This window comes from Melospiza georgiana, chromosome 2, assembly GCF_028018845.1.
Source record: "Melospiza georgiana isolate bMelGeo1 chromosome 2, bMelGeo1.pri, whole genome shotgun sequence".
In the NCBI taxonomy this organism is placed as follows: domain Eukaryota; kingdom Metazoa; phylum Chordata; class Aves; order Passeriformes; family Passerellidae; genus Melospiza; species Melospiza georgiana.
The window spans coordinates 42,539,598-42,565,461 of NC_080431.1; the positions used below are offsets into that span (position 1 = coordinate 42,539,598).

Genomic DNA, 25,864 nt, shown 5'->3' on the forward strand with positions numbered 1-25,864 from the left:
AGAGATCTAGAAATTATTTTATGAAGCATAAGAGTATTTGACAGTCAAAAAAGAAACAGTTAAAACCAAACCAGTTGTTTGCTTTTACAGTAAAATCAGCATCACTATGGTGAAAATAACTTTCTTTAAAGAAAAGCTCCCCAAAGGATTATTTTGAATAATTTTTGAAAAATGCTATGCTGATGTTTTCTTCTTCAGTTTCTTGTACCACACAGGTACCTCTTTATTTGTCTGTAAAAGAAAGAACATTTATTTGTGAGACAGTGAACAAAAGAAAAACATGCAATCTACATAATTTAAGCAATCTACCCAAGTCTCTGTCGTTCCTATGTAGTTCAAAGTTGAGTTCTTTGCTTAAATGCAAATATCAAAACCAAAATAACCCATTTAAAGGTACTATTACAACATACCAGTATTAAAACCTCCCCATTTCCAGGTTATAAAAAGCAGATTTTATGGTGAAAACAAACTAATTTTTAAAAAAATATACATGTCACAATGAAAACAAGCATCAACTGTGCCATAAATAGGTTTCATTTGAAATAAAATCATCTATGTTTTCCAGCTAAGAAAGGAATAGATCTTAGAAAAGAGATCTTAGGTGTGCCAAAACTGACCAACATTTTATGCAGAAATATAGTTCTTAAAAATATTTAATTGAAAATAAAAGAATACAGAAGTTTTCTAACTCTGTACAAGATATTTTAGTTGCAGGGAATTGTCTGTGAGCAACTTTTCCTTGCCTTCATAATCCTATGGGTTACTGCTACACAGTCAGGATTGCTTGTTGCAAATTCAGTGGTGGTTTGTATAAAATAAAATAGTTTAAGTTTTAATAGAAATAGAACAAATCAATTGGAGGTGGAACAAGGTAAGGACTATTCTGCTTCCAGGGTTGGGTATAATCTCTTTAGTTAGTGAGCACTGTCTCAGTCTGTTGTCCCTAAACTTATTCCTTTCTAGTTCCCTTTTTTGACTCCTCTCTATTCATTCTTTCTTCCAAAACATAAAAATAATTTAATTTAAAAGTCTGCTTTATTATTTTTGAAGACTCCAGTTACATAAACAAATCTGGTCTATTTGTTCAAGCTTTTAGAATTCTGGAAATTGACCTAAACTGGCAGGATTTTTACAGGACTACTGATTTCTTTTCCCATCTAAGAAGAAAACATGTGCCATCTGCCCATTTTCTGTTCTCTACTCCTAAGTCTGCAAAGGCTAGAGTTTTTCACAGAGAAATTGGTTACAATTTCTTAATGTAATGTTTTCCTGTATTCCTACACAATTTCTATATCCCTAAGTAGGACAAGACAGATTATGCAAGGAAACCCCAGATCATTTTCACAAACTGTTTGCTTATGTTTCGGATCACTGAATAGCTCCATCAAAAACAAAGTTTGGGCAGTATGATTTAGCACTACCAAAAGGACTGTGCATGAAACAGCACTGGATAAGCCTGTGTTTAGTCTAATAATGCTATTCAAGCAGAATTTGAACTCCTAAATGTCCTCATGTCATGTCCCAGAGATGCTACTGTTTCCTACTTTTTGTGTTATACACCCAATACATGGGTGTGCTACACTATAAACCTCATATTATTTAAGACACTGTATGTTAAAGTCTCTATCAGGAAAAAAACCCCAAACAACAAAAAACCAACAAAATAAGAAAAAAAAAAGAAAAAAAGAAAAAAAGAAAAAAGAAAAAAAGAAAAAAAGAAAAAAAGAAAAAAAGAAAAAAAGAAAAAAAGAAAAAAAGAGTTCTCTTCGGACAAAATCAGCACATATGTTATGCAGTGTGGATACACTCAGTTCACCCCAGAGAAAGGTAGCATTATGAAGTTTGTAAATAAGAGTAATGACTTGCTTTGTGATTCAGCATTTCAACTTGGCTGTCTTCAATCTATTAGTTCAGACACAGTCATAGTCAGAAACTTCTAAACCATTTTCAGGAAACTTTCCAATACCAGAGGCACTAAATCTGAAGTGGGCCAATTCAAATATTAAAAGCCAAGTTTTTAGTTTGTGAAGGAATAAAACAGGGTTTTATACTGATTTTATAACATCAGGCTTCCATAGCAACAGAAGTGATATCAATACTGGTGTTCTGTTTTTTATATATATTTAGATACATAAGCACATACATATTAATATATATCAATTTAAGCATGCAGAAATACACCTATTTCCTCACTCCTGCTTCTTAATATAGATATGTACAAACTCCACTTACACACAATCATAGTAGATTTAAATTAGTATACATGGTCTGTGAATCCCTACAACTATTAAAATCTTGCTAGCCCCTCAGTGTTGTAATACAACAATTTTTAAAAAAAAAGACCTGGTTTGCTGTGAGCTTAAGATATAGAAAGTAACTAAATCATTAAAAAACATCAAAAACTCTAATTTTTGTCCTTGACACTGACTGTTTCCATAAAGAGCTGAATTAATTACACATCTCCCTGAAGGATGAATCCACTTTTTTTTTTTTTTTAAAGTGAGGAGAAGCATCAGAAGTTTTGGCACTTACTCTTATCACAGTACTTACAAATAACGTTGGCTTAGGTGTAAATATATTTTCTTCTTCATGTTCTGGCAGCAGTTTTACCAAAGGGATTGATTGTTTTCCAGTTGCACTTTTTACACCAATACGAGACTGAGGTAGATTTTGCTCACAGCCTTTACCACGTAGAGTAAAAATAATCTGCTTCATTGTGGCTAATTCCTATAAAACCACAAAAGAACAATGCTAAGTTATTATGTTAAATTACATTTGAACCTATAAATATTTATTTTTTAATAATAAATTTATATTCACCTTATATTCACCAAACATAGATTCGTAAATGTAAAAAAGAATATATACTTGCTATAATTAATAAGATTACTACTTAAACCCTAGCAAAGTAAGAAAATAAAACAGGCACAGAGGATTTATAAAACTCAAATTTTGTCTTGCTTAAAGGCTGTAAAAGAGAACATTTACTGTGTAGTAAGAAGCACATTATATGTCTTTTAACTTCAACTTCCATTCCACTTAAAAGAATTCTTTTGCATTTAGTTTTCAGGCTGAGGGACTGTACAAATCTAATTTGAATGACTTTGGCAACTTGTACTTTTGAGCACTGGGTCTTGCACAGAAAATTATAAACAGATTGCTATTTCTTTATAATCTGGATATATTTCTTTATATCCATATTAGAAAAGAAGAATCAATGAAGAACCTTTAGAGGATGTACAGTAAAAATAGGATCAGAATGGAAAATAAGTTTTGTGAAAAATTAAAGTTCCAATGGAGAAAAAGGAATGAGAATATATAGAAATGCAGCCTTTTTTTGGATATCCTATAAAAACAATTTGAATTAAAAATGCAATCTTTCCTTAATACTTAAATCTGAACAAACCAGATTATTCAAAATGTACAGTAGAGTGATAAAGGAAAAAACATAGCATTTTCTGACTTTAACTGCACATCTTCTTTTGTCATGTTTCACCACATCTACCTCCTAATGTTCCCTCTCTCCCCCATGTAATGGTTATGATTATTATAAAATAAGTTACAGAATGTAAAGAGAAGGAGAAATAATTAATGTAAATTAATTATTATTATTACTATTAGTACTATTATTTCGAGCATTCATTATTGTAGATTTAGAACAGCAAGATCAGTAGAAAAGCCTTTCAATGTAAATTTTAAGACAATTTTACATGTTTTAAAACATTAATGTTTTTGTTTGCTTGCTTTTTACAAATAGTGTTGTCTTCAATAAGCAACACTGTTACTGTATTAGCCTTATATATAATTAACATTCTGTCTCATCTCTCAATCAGAAAAGGATAATTTGCATTTATAGCTGAATGACAAATATTTGTTAAATCTTACCTATTTAATACCTGCTAGAAAATGACATTGATGTACATTCTATTTTCATTGAATTATTAGTAATGAGTTAAAAAAAACCATCAGCCTTTTAAAATACTCCTGCCATATGCCTTCTCTCTGTCCACTGCTGCCTTTAATACAAGAAACAAAGTCAAAAGAAACATGCTGAAGCCTTTAAATTGTCGAACACTAACTGAGTTACATGAATGGAAGTTACACTCCACAGACCAGCTTTATCGAGTGTACAAATTGTTCTTGTATCTCAGTCATTTAATATTAACTATTTGCATAATTCAGCCATGTGTGGTGGCATGTTGAAACAGCATGACTGCAGAGCAGCTGTTTAAAAGGACTGCATAGCTGATGCCAACATGTTTTTCAAAGTTGTAAACTCTGCAAAGATGTTGCCAAAGCAACACATAGACAGAATTTCTTGATGAAAATAACTCAAGCAAGTATACAGCAAATAAATACACCATCACAGGAGATTAAATTGTACATAAACAATGTTTTGACATTAGCAAATGGTGTTCCTATACTTAAACTGTGTTATTCTGTGGACCAAATAGTTGCACGTTTCAACAAGGCAAAACACAAAAACGGTCACACAGATTTATTTCAGAAACAGAGTTGCAACTTGAATGTGTAGGGTCAAATTCTCTTGTGTCAAGATCCACTTGGCAGTTTAAAGTCTTCTCGACTTAATAGAATCTGTCCTGTACTTGACAGCCCTGTGTGTTTTCAGACTTGGAACAGGCTCTGGAGAGTCAGCTCTCACACAAGCTTCCCTTGTGACAGGAGGATTCTCTAATGTGAAGCTATAGGAAAGAATGACAGGGAGTGGGGATGAAAAATTAGTCCACAACGAAGAAGCTATTTTGGCATCACAGCCAAATTTATCATAAGGATTTAGCTAAGGTTGTCTTAATATTTGTTCTAAACCCCCTCCTCATTTAGTAAGAAAGACCCTAAGACACTTGGCAAAATAAATAGCACACGAAACACTGAATCCAACAGAATTATTGGTATGTGTACTGCTAAACAAGAAAAGAAAATTGCCGCAACATATTTGCAAGAGATTTGCTGTAGTCAACAAAGGAAAAACTGAAAACAAAACTCTGTCTTAAACTGCAATAATTTTAACCATCTCTTCAGATTTCTGTGCTCCTGAACACAATCTTAATTCTTACCTTCACTTTTACGTTTCAAACAGTCATGAGTACCTGCTACTGCTGGCATGCTATCTTGATTCTGTAAGTATTACTTTCCAATCCTAAAATCCAGCAAATTGATTTAGAAAGCTAGCAAGGAAAAAGCAGCTCTGAAGATTGTACTTAGCAGAAATATGTGAACTTGTTCCAGTGGGAACAAGACCTTCTGAAAAAAGGGGAAAACAGGTAGAGGGTTCAAAGGAGAAGGTAAGAATCTTTTGTGGAAAAGGACAGGTACTAGCTTCAGGATAAGCTAAGTAAAGGAAGATGTAAAGAGAAATGGATGAGTAAAATTCTACTTTTTACTGTGTGAAGTCCACGTTTCTATGCCCAGGCAGAGCTGTGCACATTGTTTACTTACAATATCTCCTTCAGTTACTCAGTGCACTGTAGAAAACAGTGTTGCTAAAGCTCTGCATTTCCCAATTTCTCTGGGGAAGTATTTGGTCTTTGCCATGCTGGCTCCTGGACATATAAGCCATGCTACGCAAGATACGTGTCACTGTTTTGAGGCTTCCAGGGTTGAGGGCTTTGGCTTTGGACAGCCAGACAGAAATCCTTCTTGGGAGGATTATGAGTACCAACACCTCTGAGTGGATTCACCCAGCTCCTCCCTGGGTTGGCTTTACACCTCTGGCCTCCCTGTCACCAACCACGGGAACACAAGCACCCACTCACCGCTTACGCAACATTCCGTGGGGACGTGGCAGTGCAGACACATGGAAAACAATGCAGTTGGCAAAAACCAGTGGGTTAAGATGACACAAGGAAAAAAGTAACCTGTGCAGCTGGCACAAAAACAGTGCTTACATACAATTAGTGTCACCCATACAAACAAGTGTCAGGACTATATTATTAAATATTTTGAAAGTCTGCCCACAGCTACCTGATGAATTTTTGTTAAGGATGTTGCTCTGTGTACCAGCACAAGTCCAAAAAATCAAAGTAATGAGCTATGTGACACATTAATTGGGATTTCACTCAAACTTGGAACACTTAAATTGCTGTATCTAAACATAAGTATCTAACCACGAGCTAAGAATCTAATTTTCTATTACAGACAATGCAGATTGGAAAGTGACTCCATTCAGAAGTGGGACACTGTTGGTGTTGTAACATTAGTCTTGCTGATTAGGCTGCTGTTAACTATAAAGCACAGAAAGATACCTCACCACAGACACCTTCATTTTGATACCTAAATTTAGTTGTGATAAGCTGGATCCATTTCTCACCTCACTCTCCTTATCATTTACTTTTCTCAGGCTTCTACTTTGCCTAAAACAATTTTAATCCTGAATAGCCAGTGTGCAATCATACTTCCCCTTGCACACAGATTTGAAGTATCAAATTATTTTCTTAAAAGGAACTGTGTTTTTAGAACAAGATTTCACACCACAGATTATCTACTTGGTAGGTTTTCCAAAACATACATAGATTTATACTTTAGGACAATCTAGCATCCTGTATTCTACTTATGGATATTAATTAATATCTAGTAAAGATTACTTGAACTATAAAGAATACTTGATAATTCTGCATACATAACCAGAAAAGGAGTTGGAATTCAAAGTAACTGATTAGAATGAATGGACTGAGAATACTGGGAGTGATGTAGCAGGAGGTGAAGTAAGGTAACATGTATTGCATTGTAAATAGTATCAGAAGAAACTACTTGCTCATTTCCATTTATTTTTGGTAAGTTATGTCCAACAACCTTAGTTAAAAATAGCAAAAGCAATTTTGTGTGCCAATATAGAAGCGGAGAAGGAGATACAAAGGTTGGACTCGATCTTAGAGGTCTTTTCCAACTTCAGTGTTTCTATGACTCTTTATTAAGGTACATAAAAGGGATAGACAGCAGTCTTTTCCACAGTGTCCATTAATTAAAATGTCTTCTAGTTTGGAATATTTCCCAAGTTCTACCTTGCTAATTTGTTAGGCTAAATAATGGTGTTGAGGAACTAACTGGAAATCATCAGCCTTTAAAACAGTGTTAAAAAGAACCAAACTGAAGAAGTGTAAGTAATTTTTAAAAGGTAAAGTAAAAAAGGGTATTACCTACTCATACTTCAGAAAATTCAGGGACTTTCTAATGATGTTTGAGCTTAAATTAAAAGTAAAAATAAGCTGTGGTTTATTTAAAATATATTTTACCTGTCTATTATGGATAATTAAAATAGGACCTAGAAAAATGGATCAGTTTTGGAATACAAAGGATAAAATTTGATTCCTTCAACTAGCAATGCAACTAGAAGATAAGCAAATGCAAAAATAAGGCATGGAGCCATATAAAATATAAGTGTATTTTGAGTTACAGATACTATAAAGGGAACTCCATTAACATTGGTTTTGATGTCCTTGATACATGCTCAAACATATATGTACCAAAAGAGCAGCTTATGTCTTCCTAATTCAAAATTAACAGAATATTAGGTATTGTAACAAAATCACAAAATGAAAAAGAACTGTCTCGTGGGAAATGACTGAGGCATAAAAAGGTGCTCATTTATCATGTAACTGATGAAGTATGTGAAAGAAATACCTACATTAAACATTGTAATCAAGTACAGTAATTTCATTTTTTTTCAGAAAATTGTCAACAGCATAATTTTTTTTTCTTTCTGTCTCTGTCATGTAACTATAATCAAAGGAAGAAAGAATCCTCTTATGTGCACTCAAAAGCTTGCAATAGCACTTAACATTATATATGCGTATATATAGCTATAATAACTATGTAAATTTATATAAGCAGTTAATGAGACATATCTATCTGTCTATCTATCTATCTATCTAGATCTATCTATCTATCTGTCTATCTATCTATCTATCTATCTATCTATCTATCTATCTATCTATCATACTCAGGAAGCAGATACAAAATAACAGTCTTAAGAAAAATAACTGGCTAACAGGAATCAATGTCATACATGTCAGTTCTTAGGTTCTTACAGCAGGGAAGTCTTGCACCTCAAAAAATCTCCATACAATGATCCTGAAAAGAAGTGTTACGTAGATCAAACCAAACAGTTGGAACTCCTCAGTAAGAAGAGATATATACTGTGTGGTCTCAAGGTAGCTCATTCTAATGGTAAATTGAATGGCTTTTTCATATCACTAAAATCACAGCAGCAACCAGTGGGTGTCAGATCCAACTGGCTCTTTCCTCATGCAGTAAAGGTCATGGTACTGCACTCAGGAAAATGTCCTCTAAAGCAAAAGTGACTCTGATAATAGAATGTCAGTTAACTGAACCTTTATCATGGCAAGTAGCATTCTACTTTAAGCTCTGCATATAGAAGTTAGGAATTCTATATGCAATTTACAATTGCATATATTTAAGAATTTACAATTGCAAACTTCACCTTAGATTACAACTCCATTTTGAAGCAGAGAACTTGTATTGTGGAAGCTGAACAAGAGATTTCTGCCCTACAAAATGTATCAGTTTCTGTCAGAACCACTGAATTTTGATGACTGACAAGTGTTCCCAGAGAAGAACACAGCATAAAAGAATAGCACAGAAAACCAATTTCACTGTCAAAATCAGAAATCAGATGAAAGAGGGATAAAACTTGAGGTCTCCTCCCTCAGGGATGCTGATCAAAAGTTAAGGTCTTTCAAAATTTGTGAGCTGAGCACTAACGTGACAATTTTAGATGTGTATTCTCACTCCCAATCCTTAAGTCTCCTGTACTGTGAGAGAAAAGTATGTATGGTCAGGACCTCCTTTGGAAAGCTGATATTCTTCAGTTTAACTGCCATATGGTCCCCATGTGGTTAAACTATAACTCAAAATAAAATATGTATCGTCTGGAGTTTGACTGTACACCCCCCATGCATGGAAGGGATTGAACAAAAAACTGCTGCACAAAAAGACTTTTAGTGCACCACAACTTGAGACCAGAGACTGGACTCTTCTCAGTGTGGAAGCCAAATAGTAGCTTGGAATGTAGCAGACTGGTGACTATTATGGCTTCATTAACTTCTAAAATAACATTAACAATAAAACCAATTAATATATTAGAACATACAAGTGAGGGAAGATAGCCATACTGGCATGAAAAACATGTTCATGGCAAGTCAGCACAATCTGTCTTCACCTGCATGTTTCCTCTTAGTTACTCAGCTATTGTAGTCTTCAAACAAGTCTGCACAGGGAAAAAGAGAGTTCAGAAATTGAAGCTACAGGTTTGTTAAAGAACCTTGATTTGAGAAACTTAAACCAGCATTTAAGAATGTTATACTCATTTGGTAGTGTTCTGTAAAGAGCATATTCTGGAATGATTTCTCAGTCTCTAAAGAATGAAAAGTTCAGGTTCAATATACAAGAGAGGATTCAGAGATAAAAAGAAAGTTTTATACATCCTATATCTTCTTCTTGAGGGAAAATTATCTTAATCTGGGAAAAGTCAGGGCAGGGTGGTTCAGAAGGAACCATCTTCACAGTAGACTGTCTCAAGGTGTTCACTAGGATCAAGATTAATGGGCACATCAGGTGATGGTAGAGAAATGCTAAGGATATTGCCCTCTTCGAAGTCCTGTCCAGTTCTTCACTTGGATCCCTCTTAGACTTCTACTGAAACTTTTATGAAAGTAAAAGTACATTGAAATAAAGTTGTATCATTTAATTGCTAATACTAAGGTGGACAGGGATCTTTGTGAGAACTCTGATTGCAGTGTGGCTTTGGAACATGTGACAACTCTGACTAAAGTTTGGCTTTGGAACACATGACTGGATACTTGGTTGGATTTCCTCACATGCATCTTTAGATATCTTCAGTAATAATGTTTAAACCTAGGCAAATTAGCTTGTCTGATCCCTTTATATTGCTGTTGGTGAGAAACTAAAAAAATAATAATAATTTTGCGCATTTTAAATGAGATTAAGGTCATAATAGTAAATCACGTCATAATAGTACCTGTTTCTTTTTCCTAACTGCAAATCCCTAGATGATTTTCAGGTGTAGATACCTACCTGATATTTTTATATATTAGGCAAGATCCATTTCTGTCACTTTGTCACTTGACAAGTAACTTTTCAAATCATCTTTACAGTGGCAGTACCTTTGACAGCACTGGAATTTACCAGTTAAAATGGAGGTAAAAAAACCAAAGCTCACTGTACGGATTTTTGGCATAAACATATTTCTGCACAACAACAAAACCTGAAACAAAACCCGGTTAAACTTTTCAACATATGCAATGACTTGCATACAGCACTTTGAAGTTTGAGTATGGTACTCAAACTTTGGAGTGCACTACAGAAAGGAGACATATGTGTCATTATCAAGGAATGAGACTCTCAAACAGAAGTAGTACCTACAACGTCTCCTCTTCAGAAGTGCTGACAATTCACACAAAGAACTATTTCATAACTGTCCTTCAGGGGTTTTATTCCTGCTAGAGACATACTGCAGAAGGTAGGCTATAATCTGGAATGAATTATCAGTTCCCTTTTCTGGCTGGAAGTGGAAAAAGACCAACACCATTAGCACGGATTCACAACACTGGACAGTAACTTGTCATTAATGATGGCAAGTTGTCAGACAGGAGAAAGACAGTGCAGAAATGCCATTTTGACATGATAGCAAAATGAAGCAAATGGTCAGCCAGTCCATTCCCTTACTTAAGACTGCAGATGGGTAGGAAGCAGTGGCACAACTGGTGCAAACTCAGCTTCAACAGTGGAACTCCTTGAGCTTTTGCCTATCAGGAGCAGAATCTACATCCATAACAGAGCTCAAAGAAGATTTTAACAACCGCCCATGAAATCAAGAAAACATCACAAGTCATGGTTCAATCCTTCAAGTAAGGCAGAGTGTATTTGACATAGTTGCATCCTAATTGCAGCTGTACTTGAAATACAAGAAGTCAGCAAGAATTTCAGTGTGAGAATTGCACATATGGTCATCTAAAGCATATGGATCACACTGTAAAGCTGGAAACTGGAAGACAGTATGAAATGTCCTGACCAAACAAATGAAGCTGATAACTAGGTGGTGGAAAGATGCCAGACCATATGCAGGATGTTGATAACTTCTCTGCACTACACTTAATTCATTAATTCTCTATATCCCAGTGCATATAAAAACCTTAAAATGAACTGACAGATCTGTAACTATATGGTTCTACAAACTACTTCCAGTTTTATAAGGTGAATGCATTAGAACTGTGGCAACAATAAAATGTCCCAGTCACTGCACAGAACAGCTTCTGTTTTTTTAGATACATAAAAATCTCTGCCTATTTCAGCTGTATCTTAAATTTGTTCTTAACAGTTTAATCTTTCTAAGTTATTTACAAAAATAGGAAATAATTTGTCTCATAATTCAGAACTAACATGTCAAATTGTTAAGTTTTTTTCATTTTGGCATTGTGGATCAGAAATATATTTGTAATTGTAACCAGAACTAATTCTCCAAGTACTTTTTTTTTTAGCTGAGCCATTGTCACATTCATTTACTCAATATTTAATAAAAAGTATTCTTTCTTAAGTTCACCTAACAGGAGACAGATGCTAACATGCTAATATACTAAAACAGCCTTATTTTCATACATTATTAGAAGCTACTGTATTTTCTGAAATGGTAATATTCTAGTTTAATTCTCCCTGTCTTTGCTATTTTTTACAGTATTTAAATTCACTTTCCACTTGGTAATAGTCAAATGCTATCATGAAACGTACAAAAGTAAAATTTTTACACAGCTGGATATGCAGTAGAATGAGACAGAAATATACATAGCCAATCCAGGGAAAAAAGAATATAACATGGGATAGATGTTGAGAAAATTTGAACAATTTCAGATTAATCAACAATTTCTTGTTTACAAGTTTATCCCTTTAATTGATTCTAGCTCCCTCAAAGCCATATAATTTAAAATACACATGCCAATTCCATCCCATAATCCTTATATATGTTGCATTTTTCCTATGAAGCCTCCTATTTATTACACAACTGCTTACTGTATACACTGTGAAGGGAAAGATAATTCTTGAAAGAATATATATTAAAGATAGTAACACATTCTGAATAATACAGCTCAAAGAAAAGAATCAGTGCTGTTAAGTCCTTCCTCTTCCTAAATTCACTGCTATTTGGAATTCACTGTTTATTAAAGCTTGACAGCAACAAAATAGATAACAAAAAGATGAGAACTACTGCTTAGGAGCATATTTTTCTTTGTAAAAAATGAGCCAGAAGCTTCTCTACACTCGTTTAGCTATGTAAATGTCACTTTGTTTCTCCAAGCTTAAAGCTGAGAATAGCTCCGGGGCTTACTTGTGATGCAGAAATGTTCCTGTAATCTACTTAGAAAACATGCAGAACATTAATAGAAACTAGAATCTTGGAACATAAACGTAGCATAAGAAAAATGATAATTACTCTGTGGCTTAACATTTAAAAAGAGAGCTAAGCATTGTACATCAGCATTTTTTTAATATAAAACAAGTTGCAGCACATAGATGAGCAGGAAGTCGCTCACTTTAGAAACACAAATAATTTTGACATTATCGTGTACAATCTTTTTACACAGAAAAAGAGGGGGAAGAGGCAGAGATTGAGATTGTTTGAAGGCACCTGTTACCAATCACATCTTTTCATTCGTGTCTTCCCAACCCCTGCAGATACCCCTTCCTTCCCCTCTCCCCAACAAAGCAGTTTTTCCTTTTATCCACTAAGCTTCCATCCCTGATTAAACACGTACTGCCCTCCCCCTTACGACTCCAAAGCTTTTTATGAGTGTCTGAACTTCTCTCTACCTCTGTTTTTTTGCAGATGGCAGCTGTTGCTACTCTCCAGGTTCCTAAATCCAACATATTGGCTTTCTGTCCTAGGTTATTCCTAGTCAATCTTCTTCAGCATAACTTAATTACAGCTAAGGATAGTATTAGCCAGACTTTAAAGTATGACTAAGAATGAAATGCTGAAAACTCATCTGGAATTCTCAAGGTCACCGCTGAGATGGAATTAAAATCAAGGCACAGAGAATTTATCAGTGAAGGGTATCCTGCAAAGGCAACACAAAAGTAAGAAGGACAAACTGGTAATATAGAGTGGAATGGTCAAAGTAAGGTAAAGCAGAGATACTTCAGGACCCCTTGCATTTCCACAAAAAAAAGGAAAGAAAAATAATAAAACCATCTGACTTTTCTTTCGCTCTTGTGGGCAAAAAAACCCAGGATAACTATTGAGAAATACCAGGATTTTGTGCAGGATACTGACATAAAGATGAATGCAAGACCAGAGGCTACTGGATTCTCAAACACTGTCAACATTAAAATTTTGGAACAATGTCATGGAATTCTGAATTCATGTGGCCATGTTTCAAATCTAGCATTCATAAGCATTTATGTAAATCCTTGGAAACATTAGCCTGATCATTTATAGATGCTCTGAAAAAACACTTGGAGCCCTTCACAAACTATGCATTTCCTAATATGACTAATTAGTAACTGTTTCTCCTCTTGGTCACATGGACTCTCTCCAACCTTAAACACACTTGGAAAATGCATTTGGCAACCATTTATCAAAACCTAACAAATAAGTCAGATTTTAACATTTTAAAGATAATGAAATAACTATTTTCTGTTCTTAACTTAAGCTAAACAATATTGCCTTATGCTTATCTCATTTTCTTGCATCCCACCACATCCTCTGTTTCCTAGAACAAAAGAAGCTAGACCTTTAATCTTCCTCACATAAGACCTCTGGCCTGTTGTGAAATTTCTTTTTATATAAAAAATACAAAATATCCATCCTACAGATCTAATAAAAACTTTTTTTTTTTAATTCACATTTTTAATTTTTAAGATTTAATCTTTAAGAGACTCGCAGGACATTGGAAAGTGGCATTTTTCAGGAGACATTGATTAAAAAATGAATGTAAATTCTCAGAATGATATGAAGAGAAAATGTAATTGTGAAACTGCTTCCAAAATGCAATCAGTTCCTATATAAGAAGATGACTTAGAGAAAGAGTTAATTTGTGCCTAGTTAGGAAAAATAAATGCTAAGGAGATTTTCTTTTCAGGCTTTTGAACTGAGACATGTAACAAACAAAAGCTGGCTATGAGTAAGATACTATATTAGGACACATGAACTCTTAACCTCTTCCACAAATGGGGGAGTTTTGGACAAAACACCTTTTATTTTGATTATTGCTTCTGCAAAACAGGGATAGTAACAGTTTTCTGCTTAACTTGAGGGTATAATATCTGTGAGACAGGTATTCAGCTACAGTGGTGAAGGCCACAGAAATATTCAGTTAATAAATAGAATTATTCTGACATATTGATAAGAAACTGTGAAAGCCTGGGAAGGGGAAAGAGTAACATGGTTTTAAGGGAAAAGCATTAGGTTTACTCATAAATGGTGAGTTACACATCACACATGGAATGCTCCTCACCTGCCAATTGGAAAGTAAGTTCAACATAACAGGCGCTCAGGCAATTAGCATTTTAATATTAACCTGGTAGACTATTTGCAGCAAGAACAGCTCACTAAGAATTTTTTTATTTTTTAATATGTTTTAAATAGAATAAGAACTTGCAATGGTTAACCAATATAAATTTTAACCCAATCTAGCTGAAGATTCCTACCAATACAGGTACACATATTTAGACAGATTTAACACTCAATTTGAGTGACACAACAATTTCCTGACATAAGCTAAATGGATTTAAGTAAACAAATAGCAATCAAACTCCATGTGTCCTGTAGCCATTTAACTGATTGATATCAACCAGGTTTATTTAAACTACTAGATGTTTTCTACTTTGTCCTCTAGCAGACAGCCAGAGCCTGGTTTCTGGTTGCTAACTTCACTTGAAGAGCTCTGGCACAGTAACACATGAATGTGTCAATAAGGCAGGTGACTAGTTCAGCAAGTTTACATTCTATCACTTGTATGCACAGCTGCTAATGTAGGGTGAGTGCACAGATGTGTAAAGCAGACAAAATATCAGCAGGTTGTCATATCTTCTTACCTGGTGTATAATATTCATGGGCTGATAATGAATCATGTCTGCATAAACAACTGCATTGCAGGAAATAAATGGTTATTGTAAATAGCCTGAATTTGCAGCATTTATGTAATAAATGTTACCCTTCTATTTCTTATGACAATGATTTCATAGTATTAGTTTTACTTTTTTAGGTTAAAAATTACTGCATTGCCAGACTGAGTCAGACACTGGTGATTTCAAGCAGTTAAAAAAATAGTGTAAATGAAGTCCTTTATATTCATACAAAAACCCCTGATCTTAGGACTTGAAGGAACACCTATTAAAGTCTTTTATTGGTGTATCTTATACCACTGTCTCTTTTTTTTGTTTTAAGATCTCCTACAGTATTTCTATTTGAAACATAAAAAGAACTCCATTCATTCTACTTGCTCTGCTTTTTCCCCCCACGAAACCCCAGTGGATTATGAACTTCACATTAAAAATATAAACCCCAGCTAGTTAATTTTCAAGATTTTAGAACTCAGTTTCTACACTGTTTGAATTGGAAAAGCTAAAATAGATTTAATTGTGTACATTATTAGTTTTCTTTATTATGACACATCTGCATCTTAAATTTCTGAAGAAATAGTACAATGCTATACATCAAAGCATAGCAAATTTATAACCTCTTAAATGTAACCTCAGGAAATTATTACTAAAACTTCTTGCCAAACATCTGAGTGCTGACAGACTGCCCTTCCAAGTTTTCATCTGAGGTTTGAAAGCCAATGGATAAAGTCTAGAATTGCACTTCTGATGTTACAAAATGCTAACAACTGCATCAAGCATGAAAGGCAATGGAATTGCCAGGATCACAGAGATCATGGTAAATATTTTAGTCAAAGGCTGACTGTTGGAAAGAAAAAAAAAACCAAACCAATAAACTAGATAAAAGGAATCATGCATCAAGAACTTCAACAAAAAGATTTAGTGGATTCATCCCACTTAACTTTAGCACCTAAGAGAGAACTGCATTTTCAGTGCCTTTAAATTATGGATGCCCGTTATATGCACAAAGGAACAACGTTTGGATGCAGATAAAGGATGGCACAGAAGCTGGTGTTCTACACAGTTTTGGACACAAAATGCCCTCTTTATCACAGGTAAGTAATACTGACTATAAATATTTTTACTTGTTTTTTTTCTTTGCTGGACTCTTTCCAAAGATCATTCAAACTGCTAACTTAACAGACAGCAATAGACCTTTGTAGGGTTTTTTTTTTTTTTCTTTAAATCTGCAAATCTCTTTAGTGATTTGCAGTAGTGTCCTACTGCAGCATTAGAAGTGTGTCAGAGCTGGTGGAACAGGAGGAGGGAGCAGGAGAATCAGGAGCAAAGGGGTAAGGTAGTGTTATAGCTATAGTGTTATTGGGTCAACTCAGGCATGATGTATAATTTCACCTGGATTTATTCTTTGAAGGAACACCTTTCTTACTCATTCTTCCCTGACTATACAAAGACACATGGGAAATAAGTTCCAGAGATGGAGCCAGGCCACACAGTTAATTATTTAGTGGGAAGAATTAAAACTACAAGTGGGTGTTGGTGTGGCTCAGTTATTCGAGTTGCGAGTGTCAACAGTGTGAAGTACAGCTGATTAAAATGAGAACAGACTCTACAAATAATAATGCCAAAAAAAAATAATATTCTGGAGGTCTGAAATATCCCTTTAAAAAAAATCCCACACTATTTACTGGAAGATTATTAATCGGACACCACATTGTTCCTCCAATGTTTTGTACTTTTCTGATGGATCTAGAAAAACAATTAAATAATAATACCTTGATAAAACATAGAAAATATATTAAAATCAACTGAGAAATCTGGCTGCATTAACTTGCTGTCTTGCACTAAGTGGTGTGCAAATGGCATCTGAATACAACGCACCCTAGACCCTTCTGAGAGCTCAGAGAAGACAAGGGGCACTGAGAAGGGTTTATTAGGAACCTCCAACATGATCTCAACATCATCCTAGATATTGCTCATTCATGATAATGCCATTGAACTCCCTCTAATAGGGAAGTTTGCATTTAATGACATGAAGAATGCAAGAAAATTTATCTTACCAGCTGATTCTCAGTGATCTAAATGAAAAACTAGATTAAACTGTTTTCCACATTCATTTACTAATTAATTCAGACAGAAAAGGAAGAAGCAGGCCAAGAAACAATTCAGAATTTAGGCCAAGAACAGAGTCTGAATAAAACCCCAACCTTCCTTTTGTCTCCTTCATGGTTGGACAGAAGCTTTTAAGGCTTTACATAATCAAATAACTATTTTTCACTTTGATGTCCCACAGCAAAATATAAGATTCATCATCAAATTAGACGTCTGTACAATTTGAAATAATGAACTATTTTATGACATTAACATTTAGTGTAATTTTTTCCTGTAATAAAAGAGCTCATATAAGAAACCTACAGAAATTCTTCCAAGATTCAAAGTATAACTTTCAACTTTCTTCTTCTAAAATTAAAATCTGTGAAAAGAGAAGATTAATCATGAATGTAAGTTCTTTATTTAAAAACTGTATAAAATGCTATAATAGTCTCCAAAGCAGCATTATGAATGTAGCTGATATCACAAAGCGATAAAAAATAAATAACTTTCCAACCCCTGAAACTCTAACATTCCATTAAAAAGAGTTAATACAGTCTCAGACCACACAGGCTGGAATACCTGAAGTCAAAGCTGTGCACCTATTGAAACTTGTTGCTGGAAGACAGCATTAACATCATTTTGGCATTTTGCTTGTACTTTTAGCAGTTACTTTTAACATACCTAAACTTCATTTTATCTTAACTATGAATATCTTAGGTTTATCTGTTCAAGAATTCTAATGTTTCTACTTGCAAACATGAGAGCAACAAGGTAATTCCTAACAAGACATGACAGTTTAGTATGTGCAATGACTGAACAAGGCTGATAGTAACCCTGTTACATGATAGCACGTACCAAACACATAAACCCATAATTCATCTTTTTCTTTCAAAGTGTATGGATCTGTATTTACAGGTTGCCTGTCAGTTTTATTTAAAATTGCAATCTGTTTAAATGCAGTTAACCCTTTACTAACCTGATGTGAGAAAATTTGTATTCTTTATTTCTGTCAGCAAGGATAATTACTGGAAAATTGTGACGTTACTGCAAATTTAAATCTTGTATTAAGATGGCAAAGAAGTATAGGCAAAGACTAACTCGCTATCTGTGCAACGATTTCAATACATGAGATAACTGCCTTTTAGAGAAATTCATGAAGTGTAAAACTACTGGAAGAAGTTTGTATTAGAAGTAAAAAATAAAAGGCTGCATTAGGAATAAAGAGAATTGACAAAAGTTAAACTTACATACAAACACAAAAGCTACCTCTTCTTTTCAAACATTTTCCTGAAACATTTTTAGCTACTGTTTTGTTTCTCAGGAGAATTTTTTTGTGTGTTGTACTGGCATTTCATAGTTTTCTTCCCTCAAACATGCAACTTCTGATGTTTCTTTTGCATATTTTTTATTCATATTCTTTTCTGCAGAGGTATCTTTAAAAATATTATCACTGTTTGACTAATATGTCCTATTTTTAACAAATGTAAAAAGAAATTTCAGAAAACAGTACTAATTTTGGAAATATTTGATCAATTTCTTAACATTCAGGGTACGAGAAACATCGAAGAAATCTGTTTCAGACTCAAGCATTTGCTTTTCTTTTCCAATCAAGCCTTCCTCTGCCAGCCTCCCTTGATTGTTTGACAGAATTTAAAGTTTGGAATGGTGAAATGACACAAAGAAGCAAACTGCTGCATATCAGGAATCGTTTATGAGGGTACTCACAGGGGCTAATGTAGTTTGGATGTAAAAAATGTTGCATAGCTTTAAGTTAGAAATATTATAGTTTCCTTAGAAAACGTGGAAAAATTTTTCTTTTATCACTTTCTACTGCTTTTAATCAGCTGCAATGCAAGCTCAGTGATATGACACTACTAAAAGTAGGCACCCAAGTGTCATTGCTCTGTGAGCATAACTAGTTGGCAGCAGCAGAGGTTGGGAAAGAAAGAGTAGGAACAGGAAATTTTGAAAGAAATTAATTTGAAATTAGGCCAAGGGCCTATAATATTGGAAAAAACACTACATGTTTATACAATTACATCATTTTTCCTCTGAGTATTTTTCATATCATTAATGTAAGGATATGATAAAGCATGCATATAATGGTAAGGTTTATAAACTATCTAGAAATGTTTAAATCATACATTAGTTTGGTTTGGAACTCAGCAAACAGAATTAGTAGTTTTAATTTAAGTTGAGGTTCACTTGGACTCAGCTGCTAGTGAAACTCTTTTGTTTTGGTTCTAACAAAAAGGAGTTTTTTAAGTGCTTGGGAGAGACAAACTTAGTTTGGACCAATTAATGACACGGATTTTGGTTTACTGATCTAAGAAGGGAATATGATGAATAGTATGAAAAGGAGATGAAGGAAAACAATTTTGGAGGTGGAATGAAACTTCAGGAGTTGGATAGTCAGTTTTCCATGAAAATAATGTTTTAAAATGAGTGATAATCCAAACTCTGACAGGATAATTTAGGGGAGTTGTAGCTTCTTTGGAAGGAATCTCTCCATCTTTTCTCTTACCAGTATGAGAAAAGAAAGATGTTGTCAGGGAACTATTGCTATGCCTCTACAACCACTTTCTGAACAGGTAAGTGGGTAGTGAGGTCCCATCACTCTGTATCTATAATTTGCACTGTTTTTCCTCATTCCTGATCTGTTAATGTTGTATTTTTTTCTGCAAATCCTTGCCAAATCATTCAGCACCTCTGGGAGAAGATTTAATAGTTGCTTAGGTCAGCTTTTGGTTTTATATCTTCAGTACTCTTTAGCTTTAGAAAATTCTGTGCTATTATTCACATTCTCAGATTCCTGCAGTAAACTTCATTTATTTTCATCCTTTGTTTCAGACATTTAATCTGCAGATTTTCTTTCCTATGCCATATATTAATCTCTTAAGATTGTTCAGATAAAAATCTTGACAAGAGCCCTTAGGGTTCCCTAAGCAGCACAATTTTGCATACTTTTAGATCTGAGAGTATAATCCAGTCCAGTAGCACCCTGATTGTTGCTCAGATGAAACTCAGGTAAGTATACAAAAAAGTACCTCGACTCTTCTTGGAAACCTGTGTAACTATTGTTTTGTTTCCTCTCCATAACTCCTCTTTTGGAGTTGAAAAGGGATTCAAAAGAGTGTACAGGAAATAAATTGAACAGTGGTTTGGTCCAGTGTTTGGCTGCAAGGACTGGGGAGCACAGAGAGATCCCTGAGGCATACTGTGGCAAAAGCAGACCTTGCAGATTACATGTGTATCAATTTCACTGTGTTTATCTAGATCCTTGTTAAATGCTTGCAATCACCATACACTGTTCAAGGCAAAAAAAATGAAAGAACAGAGACAATAAACCATCAGCGAGAATTTAACAACTGAGAGTGTAACTGAGACCCTCCCCAGCAGCCAACAGACACGGTCACCTGTGTTGCTGATAACGACAGACAAGAAAACCCCAACAAATGAAATCCAAGTAAACCATTTTGTTCTCCGTGGTTTAAGACCCAGTAGCAAAAAAGTGCACTTATGGTAGCAATGCTAAAAAAGGAAGATTACCTCACGGTCATTTAGAAGTCTCTCCAAATCTGCTGCCATTTGATTCTTGACACGCAGCAAAGCTGTCTTTTCTTTATTTAAAAGACTGGTAAAAAGAGGATAGGAAATGCAGTAATAGCAACAGATAATCTCTTTTAATCTTGTGTTCTGGCTGAAACATGCATTTTCTAAAGCTAAATACTGGCAACAATAAAAATCTGCTCAAGTAATTGTATCAAATGATCCTTCTCTATATTCAAGCACTGAAATTTTTATAAATATGCCCAAATGTACGTACAACTTCTTATTTTAGTCAAACGGAAAAACTATTCAAAGCCTTCACAAAATGCCTCTTTTTTTCCCTCTGAAGGGTAATTTAAATGATTAGAATCTTCTATTACCATTTCTTGGTTTCTTCTAGGCAAAATGAGATTATTTTATAAGCAAAGTAAGTCTTCTTATACCTACACTTTCGTATCAAAATGTGGATTTCTTTGTTGTATTAGACACTAGCAGTAGCACACCATATGAACTCTTTATACTACTGTATTTAGAATTCTGAAAATAGCAAATACAAGGAAGAAAAACATACAGCTCTTCTCCCTTTAGCTGTATAGTTTCTGCAAAAATTGTAAAGATATTTTTGTTATTTTTAATATTTTTATTCCAGGATAATGTATGGGATCAAGCTTGTCCTATAAAGCAAGTATGAAAACTGATTTAGCATGAAGGCATACCTTTATAGCAGAATGTAATGTTTAACTTTAATCATTCTTTGTCTTCATAGTTATAGCACATGAACATTTGAAATGTTTAGCATACACATTGTGATTCCAGGCAGCAGTTCTATAATAATTAAATGTATTTTCCTATTTAGCCCCAGCATCAGTTTCTAACATTAAATTTTAGACTAATGCATGCATAATACCAGTATATAATCTATTTTGTTAAAACAGTCACAGAGATTTTCTTGGAAGACATGTGATGTATGCCATTAACATGACTTAACAAAATACGTTGTACAATATAAACTGTAACATAAATCAAGAACTATGAAAAATGCAATTCTGCATATGGAATGCAAATATATAATACCACAAACAGGTCAGGAGTTCAAAAGCAAATATATTAAAATTTCATAAATGGAGCAATTACATATGTTGCAAACACAAATTATTTAATATTTCCAATATTTGATCCAGAAATGATCAACAAAATAAATCAATCTTTAATTGGCCGTGTATCATCCGCTCATTTCAAATAAGCAACATCATTCTTTGCCCCAGAGATTTTCTGGCAGTTCCTTACAAGCTCTGTATTATAAATTATGACTGTCAATTCCTTCTAGGCATTCATTAATTCTCAGGAAAAAAATGTATCCTTTTGCCAAATTGCTCAGTTGTTTCAACTATTTAAAAGAAAAGTAATAACATTTTAAAAACTATAAAAATATTTTAATATTTTTAAGAGTTTTATTTTCTGTCACATTTTTAATCATGATGAAATTGCTATACCTTCTTTTTCTTGGGTTCATGTGTTGTTACTTTCATATCACTTTTTCTTGGATTTCTGTATTTCTTAAGAACATAAACTAATCCTTCTAGAAGCTCAAAAACTTATTAGAGAAGCAATAATACAAGTTTCTCTAAGACTTTAGTGTACTGAATAAGCATAATCATTGGTGTTCAGACTGAACCAGAAGTTCATGTTTGAGGTTCAGTTTCATTTACAGAATAGAACCTATTCTACTTATACTGCTTATACCTTCTGAAATAATATGACGTAAGTGATCTATGTAGAGCAGTTATAATTTTCTTTGTTTATAATAAAATATAGGACACGGACTACTATATCATTCAGTAGCACTTCATGTCTTTTCTGTCATACACATTGATGTAGAATTACCAAAGCATATGCGACTTTGAATTTTGTAGTTCTGCCATACTTGTGCTTTTTCATCATTGCAGATAGAAGGGAATAATTCATGTGCTCATGAAGGAATACTGCAAGAGGCATATGCACATTTAACAGAGTGGGAAAAGAGTTAACAGACAGAATGATAATATATGACAAGTTAAACAGAAATACCTTTAAAAGTTGCATCTTGGGAATAAAACTGACCATTTCAGTTTCTGGTTTAAAAAGCTCTGAACCAACGTCTTGGATAGCAGCAAAGAGATTCTAGGCTTAACATACCTTACACTCCCAGTGAAGAGTAGTTTAACCTAGTCCAAGTTTAATTGGCAGTGCTACAAATCAGAGAGCAGCTTTACAATTTGTTTTAGCTGACCTAAGTGAGAACTGTTGAAAGATCATCCTTGTCTTGCCACATGCTGGTAACCTCCTCTTTCTGTTGGTACTAGACACTTTGTCATCACATAAGAAGGTCCTTCACTGATCCGGATGGACACTGGCGTCTTTTTAAAGGTTATTTTTCACATGGATCACCAAAATAACTTGATTTGCCATGTACAGTGGAGACCTACAGCTGAAGGCAAGGATGAGCTGCTCCATTTGGTGATGGAGTGCCCCAAGTGTCTTGCTATGATTCTGAAGCCACCATCTATGAGTCTAGGCAAACCAGTTTCTAACACTAGAGCTCAAGGGTTGTAACTTCCATCTAAAAAGATAAAACCATGATGTGCTCCACAGTGCTGGTCACTGATGGCCTCATCCTGAATGTGGAGAAAGTGCACGTTGTGAGAACTGTGGCCTGAAAAGTCCAGGTTAGAGAACTAAGTGAAAAGCAGTGCAAATCCTGCTTTTTCTGTGTGCTTTCCAGAAGAAACCAAATTGTCTGTGAGGACATCTAGTTTCATTCCATCATGCTTTTAAAGCCCAGCCAGGTATGAATCCAGGTACCAGGAATGCGGGCTCACCATAAAATACGCTTGTCATATGCATACACGTTGCTCATAGCAACCACTGGCTTGTTTTGTCTTGCTTAGATCACTCAGGATCTAAAGCCATGGTAGCCTGGATATCGTATGTAAGACATTTTTAGGCAACATGATTTTTCTGGAGAATAGATACTAACATTTCTCAGTTTCAGCCTTATAAACTCTTTTCAATTTGGGCAACGAAACCATTTTTAATGCTTAAGTGTAAATATATTACTTACTATCCTGTTCAGAAGCTTCTATAATTAGATATTCTGAATAATATGTTTATGCTGGACACACAAAATAATCATGGGTTTTATATAGTACTGGATTTTTTTATTACTTCTACTCAGTTTGGAAACAAAAGTATGTCTCTTTTTCAGGGAACTGTGTACTCCAGATGCTGTAAGAAATAGACTGTGCCTTTCTGTTAATTTGCCCTTACAGCATGAAGTTGAATAGTCCAATATTGATTTTTTTTTTCATTTTATATTTAGATATAGTATTGCCATTGAAAAAAATGAAACACAAATAGTATATGTAAAGGTTTTGTACATATAACTGAATATATAATATAGCCATGTAGTGAAGCTATCCCTTGTCTGCAAATTACAGATAAATAGCTCAAAGTAAGCAGCTAATTATTAGTCTAGGTCAAATGTTGTTCTTAAGTCACATAATTAGAAAGGGAGGTATAAAACGTTTTCCAAACAAAAGTTCCTTCCAAGAGAGAATACATGACAATTCAGTGATCTCTCATTGTGCAGCTAAATAATCACAGCTCAGATTTTTAAACAGATTTAGGAGAGTATTGCTTAATTATTTTAATTGAAATGTTTCAGGAGGCTTAAAAACCTATCCATGAAATGTCCAAATTAAAATTAATTTTTCAAACTGTAAAAAAAACCAACCCAAAGGACTTTTTAAAAGTTGTATTACAGGTCAGAAAATGTATATAAAAAGGACACATTTCTACAAATTTTGCTTGGAGCATTTCTCTGGGAAGCTGCAGTACTATTGGAATAGATGGTGCATATTTCACAGAATGGTAATGTTCTCATAAAAAGCTCATTGCCCATTCTTTGATGGGAAAAACTCATCTAACACTCTATGTCGAGCTTCATGTTTGGATGGCAATTAGAGAACTCAAAATGTTTAGGTAAGGAACATTTCAGTACAAAGCTTCTTAGTGAGCAAAATCCTTATATGGCTTCTGGATTTTCCACACAGTTAAGGCTTTTGAGTATTGCTTTTGCGTAAGTGAACCTCTTTTAAAACCAGCCATTGGTACTGAGAAATTTGAGTAACTACATTTAAAATAAATACCCTCTCTTTATGAATGAAGTCCTTTTAACATCTCCAGTTATTTATAAACCTAGATGTTTTTAGCAGAAAATTATGTACTAAAACTACAATTACTTCACTACATACATAAGAATGAAACTCATAGATTTGTTTTCCCACAGCATGACATAGTTACAAGCATTTCTTTTCCAAAGGAGTGCTAAATGTGATGTTTTCATTTCTGGCTAAAGAACTGTATGCTAGAGAGATTTCTTTATAGCAGCAAGGAGTCATCCTCACACACAGCACTGCTCTTATTAAGCATCACTATTTACGTTTATTAACGAGAGTGCTATGTGGTCTAATATAAATAAGAAGTTACTTAACAGAGTATTTTGAGATATGCAGACCACCTATAAATGCATCCTGCAGATGCCCTGTCACTCAAGACCAAGGTTTTGTATCTGAAACCTATCTGCAGGTGCATGGCTCAGTTCAGAAGCACAAAGTGTGTTGCTCCCAGAGCCAAGTTCTGTTTGAGGCCAAGCTCCAGCACAGCCCATGGCCTGCCTGGGAGAATCCTAAAGGGATGGGAATGAGAGTGGGAGTGAACACTGTATGTGGGCAACACCTGACAGAGCCTCATTATCCTAAACAACCTCTCCTTCTCCTTGAGTGATAATATGCTTGTGCCTTCACTCCTGAACCTCAGCAGTGGTATCAGCACCCCTTTAATCACCTGGCAGTGGGTCCCGAAGTTGTTCATGCAAATCCCAGCAATGGCAGCAGCCCAGTTAAGCATTTACCCCAACCACAACAGCTCTTGCAGCTCTCAGGAAGGTATGGCTAAAGATCCACATGTTCAGAAGGGACACACTTCTCAGCAAACCAACAAAGTATCTCCAGGTCTGCTGGATACACTACTTTAATTCTGTCTGATAAGTATTCTGGTTGTTTCTCTCCTTTCA

General features: G+C 34.5%; 1 protein-coding gene across 2 annotated transcripts in view; it reads right to left on the reverse strand.

Annotated features, from left to right (window-relative positions):
* PIBF1 (progesterone immunomodulatory binding factor 1) overlaps positions 1 to 25,864 on the reverse strand; it is a 105,965-nt gene continuing 80,101 nt past the window's right edge. For both annotated transcript variants that reach the window (XM_058045116.1, XM_058045115.1), the window contains exons 16-18: positions 20,752 to 20,836; positions 2,551 to 2,727; positions 1 to 231 (exon numbers count right to left, since the gene is read on the reverse strand). In XM_058045116.1, the coding sequence (XP_057901099.1) occupies positions 175 to 231; positions 2,551 to 2,727; positions 20,752 to 20,836 (319 nt within the window). In that variant the 3' untranslated portion in view covers positions 1 to 174. The remainder of the gene's footprint in view (positions 232 to 2,550; positions 2,728 to 20,751; positions 20,837 to 25,864) is intronic.